Here is a 5,140-nt window from a genome sequence, read left to right on the forward strand (position 1 = left end):
TACCCTATGGCAAGTTAGAATTAAAATACTAATAATGAATTTTTTTTTTTTTTTAGAAAAGAAAATGTGAAAGTCATTGACAAAATTATTACGTCTAACTAATTTACATTTGAATGTGCCTTAGATTATCTCACATCTTTTACCACAGATAATAATTCTACCATAGCTAACAGTAAGTGATGTGACTTTCAGTTATATTATACAGTGTATAAAAATGTCCTGGTTAATGCCTGTCATACAATCACAGCTGTTAGTTTTTTAGTAGTATTTTGAAGACTCTCAGTCACTTCCAGACCCCACACAAGCTCCCCCCACCCTGTCAACGTCCTCTCCTCCTTCGCTGGTTCTTGCTTGAAGGCTTCAGAAAACTCTCCCGATATTTCACGTTTGTGTGGAACAGTCGGACCATTTCATGGTCTTTGTTATCCAATACTCTGGGCAGGAAGAGAGATGATTTCTGTGTCCTGCGAGTTTTAAAGCCCCTTCTGGGTCGTCCTTTCCCATTGACTGAGACATACCAGAGTCTCTCTGCACTGGCTTTGCGCTTGGTGCCGGCTCTGTTAGGTACAGTCCGGTAGAGGCGGGACGCGTAGGTGTTATAACCCAATTCATGGATCCTCTCCACAAACTCACACTCTGCATTATAATTTTCCTGTGAAGCAAACATGACAAAGTTTAAGAAAGACTATATGGGCAATAGCTCTCTTCTACCTCAATAAGATTGGACTAAAGTCTTAAGGAAGACCCTGCTGAGTTTTAGGATAAGGACAGCAATAAGTGTGGTAAGAAAAACTCAGGTCAGTGCTACAAAAGGGAAGCAGAAGAGAAGCGCTGAGCCTGAACTGCTGTGCAACAAGGTTCTGTCAGCAGTGTGAGCAAACTCTGCGGATCAGAGACAGACAGAGGCTAAAAAACAATTTGAAAATAAAAAATGGCATATGAAAAGGAATTAATAGCTCTGCTGATTGTTCAGCTGTAAATTTAATTTTTTTGTGCTTACGGATCTAAATATGCCTGTGAACTGGACAGATGATTTAATTGCTGCCTATCAATCTTTGAAATCTATTAAAAAGGTAAAATAATACAGTTTAACATAAAATGTGGATCTTTAATTGGTATATTGGTAGTTAGAATCACCTGCAGTCTATTACATCCAGTTTGTTACAGATATTTGAGCAGTAAATAGCACCTTTATGAAGCTTCTTTGTTTGCTTCAGCATAACAAAATGAAAGTACACCCTGCCCACCAGTGCGTTCCTCCAAAATGCTAGGCTCCTCCTTTATCATAAACTGTAAGGGAGAATACGGACCCATCCTGGGTGCTCACATTTTACATGATCTGCCAAAATTTGCCCCTTTTATTCTGGTACTCAGCTGAGAGAAAACAGTGTGCAAGAGCCTGGCGAGGGGAACACCTTCCTACTCCCTGGGAGCAGTAGAAACAGTGCAAATAAAGGACCTCCCACACTGTACATCTTTTCTTCACTACAAAATCATCTTTGCTGTACCTGTGTGATTAAGACTTCAGTATCTAACATGTGTAAAGCAGAGAGGCAGAGGGGAACTGTACTGTGGTCTTTACAGAGGGTTTTTTTATTTAGCCTTGCTTCTGTGGAGGACATGGAAAGGGCACAGGTAGCCAGGCTGGGGCCAGAAAAGCCGTAGGCTCCATTAACAACATATCTTTAATGCTGTTCACTCACTAGAAATGCTGATAGGCATTTAACAAGATTTTAAAAGACTCCACATGTCTCAGCTTCACAGCTGTAAAACGGAAGTGCCCTTCCTTGCAAGGACAAGGTTTTCATATGCTGTGGTGCTGGAGCCCATGCAACTGCCATATGCAGGTAGGTTTGTCCTGCCGTCTGCCTCAGTTCTGGTTGTAGAGAGTTTATGACAGAGGATTATCACAATCTGCTAAGGACACAAAGAAATCCTGCAGACTCAACAAACCCATTTTATTGACATGGGAAAGCTGGTGAACCAAGGGATAACAGAGTTATTCCAATACTATTTCATAAAATGCTCCCTGTATAATTATCCCCAAAGAAGTCTGTCTTATTTGAAATGAGGGCCGTGCACCGGTTCCTGGAACAGTAATATCAGTAAAGTCATTGGTCAGTTTTTTCTAGGCAAGCAAAGCCAGGAATTTTCTCCTGAACTGAGCCCTCATCCCTTGCTGCTTCTCTGAAAAAAGCTGGAGTGGAATAGCTTTTCCTGGATTGTCCCACCAGCTCTGAAACACAAGTCTGAAACAGTCTCTCTCAAACTTGAGATGGAACAGCAAAAATTATCTTTTCCAGTTGTACAGAAATCTTTCGTGGCTGATATTCCTTGTCACGTGACAGCTGAACAAACTTCAGGATGGCCTGATGCTCCTCACACCAGAAAGGGAAGTTCAGGAGAAAAGGACTCTCTGGGCTATCCTACTCCAGGCTTTTCTCCACTCTGAGGAGAGGAGTGTTTTGCTTAGATTTTGTTTAGTCTTATTTTAATTCAGTTTAATTAATCTGGAGAAAAAACATACCTATTTGGAACAAGAAAGAGAGAAAGATGAGAAAGAACTTGAAAAAAAATTCATCCTTCTCATTAATTTCTTTGGGGCAGACGCTGGCTCTGAGGTGATGGAGGAGCTCCATTGAAAAAGATGCCCATTTTAATTTAATATTAACTGGAAGCATAGAAGGGGCCGGACTTAGCTCTGGCACAGCAGAGCTAATACGTCCTCGTTCCACTTCAGCTCCATTTTCCTTTGCCAAAATTGCTTGTGATCTGCTTCTCTGCACCAGCAAAGAACCATCATCTTTACACACAGGCCCTTTAATCAGCGTGCATCACATGAGACACATTACAGAAGCTGGGTCGTAAACACTATCAGAACGCTTTTGAAAAGCTGGAGTAAAATACATTAAACCAGGGAGGCAACTGAGTTGATTGTGTTACCTAGGTTGCATTCACATGGAAAAAGCTCACATTGTTCAACGCTATATCACGCTGTTCAAATCAACAGAATTACATATAATGACTGCTCAGAGGAAGCAAATTTCATTTTATCCTCTTCAAATCTGTTTCCTTACACAGGATTCCTGGAGAAACTGCACAGTATGGCTGTTATACAGTAAGAGATCACAAGATTGCTAGGGATGTAATCAAAGACAATGGAAGAAATTCAAGTAGGTGGATAATGTGTATAGTATACACACTGACAAATGTGCCTTAGTATGTCCCTGAATGCGAAGAAGTCTAAGCTGAAGTATTTTATTCACTGAGGGGAAATATTGGCTGGGCTGAAAAGGCAAGACTCCCACTAATATCAGCACAGCCCAGACTTTACTTTGAAGGTCAGGACAAAAAATGAGGTCAAAGGAGTAAAATAAGGCATTTATTTTCACTTTTATCTTCTTGCACCTTCTCATACTTTCTTTCCTTGCTATAGCCCTGCCTTTTAGTATCTGTAAATTCTTTCACCGCCCAGCCAAATGCTCTGTGCAAAGAAACCCCCATCAGTAGGCTGCTTTCATGTAACAGACATGCTCAGTTACTTCTGGATATTCTTTATCTGACATATATATCCTCTGCCAGTGTCCAAGATCCACATCAAGCATAAACATGGATAATTTTGAATAGAAATGGACGTTCTGCACTGCAAAGGCTGGCTCCTGAGGTCTTTATCAGTGCACCCAACTGCCCAAAACTGTGGCCATGTGAAATAGCTTTGCCAAATCTGCTTTTGGTTGTACAGGGAATAAGAAAATAAGAACACAGCTTCTTTCCACTTTTGAAAATATACCCACTGGTTGCCTGTAACAATTCCAGACAGAAATCTGTTATAACATTACTCTTTTCTCTATAAATATTTATTTATAAGAAATCAATGTTCCCCACTAGACCTGTTCTCCCCATAGGAAATGACAGGCATGTGCCAGTCTGAAGTAAAACTTACTGATGCATAAAGTCTGCCCCTTTTGTTCATGGCCAGGTACCTGCCAGAGAACAAGCCCTTGATGGCAACGATTCCAACATCAACTGCAGTTATTTCAAGAATACCTAGAAAGAGAAACAATTATGAGATATGTTGTCGCTCCCTATTGTGTGTAATTTTTTGAGATTTTTTTGAAAGACTGCTTACCTACAGAGTATGATTTCACAGTTATTGCTAGCTCACATCAAAATCATAGTGCAGTCACGTGAATGAAACAAGGCTATTATTTGAAACAATGCAAGCCAACGATGACGTGGGAATTGTTTGAGACAAGCTTGACAATAAAACCCTAGATGTCTGATTGAGATTGAACTCTTTCGAAAATGAAAAAGATCTGACACTGAACTAGAGGTTCACTTAATCCTATATGTATATAAAAAAGTTTAAATCCTCTTTAATGCTTAGGAACACAAGAGCTCTTGACTTATTGAAATCAGCCACAGAGCTGTCCATTTCAGGACAAAGCCCTTGCTGAGGTCTCCAAAGGGTAACACTGAGTGAGTCAGCTGCATTTTAGAGCCATGTATATAATCATGGAAGGAACTTGTCGTTTAAGAGGTCAATGTAGCCCTCCAGATAAGGACAATATGACTGTCTGAGTCAAATTAAAAGGGAGGAGATTTTCAGGCCATCAGAGGTGGAGTCTCAAACACAAGCAGAGCGCCACAGGTGAGGCTGGCATAATACCTGCCAAAATGTTTGTGTCCAGCCAAAGGTGCCACGATGCTAATGGAGGCACAAATGGCTCAGGAGATGTTGTGTTGTATGTGCAGGGCTCTCTAACTGGCTCGCTCAAACTCTGCACTCATTTCTCCAGCTGTGGCCCAATGGCTCTGTACTTTCGATGAGTGTTTGGAGGCGAGAGGTGACCCTTGCAACCAAACCCATTGCTGCCTTTCGGCAATGGTAACTCAGAGCCAGGGGCCTGTCCCCTTTGCAGAGCTGGATTGCTGGCCTGGGAGAGTTGGGGTGGGTTTGGTACAGCTGTTTTGAATCAGGCACCGGTTCGCTGCTGAAGGATGCCTCCTCCAGGCTTTGATAGCGAGTTTTGGTTTTTGTTGTGTTTTGTTTTTTTTTTTTCCTCTAGGAAATAGTGGTTTTCCTTTATGGACTTCAGACAGATCACTGAGGTCTCCCTATCTCTGTGTGCCATCACCA

The 5,140-nt window shown here is 41.4% G+C and overlaps 1 protein-coding gene across 1 annotated transcript; it reads right to left on the minus strand.

The window, feature by feature from the left end:
* Positions 1-319: 319 nt before the first annotated feature.
* Positions 320-4,047, minus strand: FGF3 (fibroblast growth factor 3; the record flags this gene model as incomplete). Its single annotated transcript, XM_009698410.1, has 2 exons — positions 320-652; positions 3,944-4,047. Coding segments are annotated over 2 exons (437 nt in total), but the record flags the coding sequence as incomplete, so codon positions are not given.
* Positions 4,048-5,140: the final 1,093 nt, after the last annotated feature.

This window comes from Cariama cristata, unplaced genomic scaffold (assembly GCF_000690535.1).
Source record: "Cariama cristata isolate BGI_N322 unplaced genomic scaffold, ASM69053v1 scaffold35904, whole genome shotgun sequence".
Classification (NCBI taxonomy): Eukaryota; Metazoa; Chordata; class Aves; order Cariamiformes; family Cariamidae; genus Cariama; species Cariama cristata.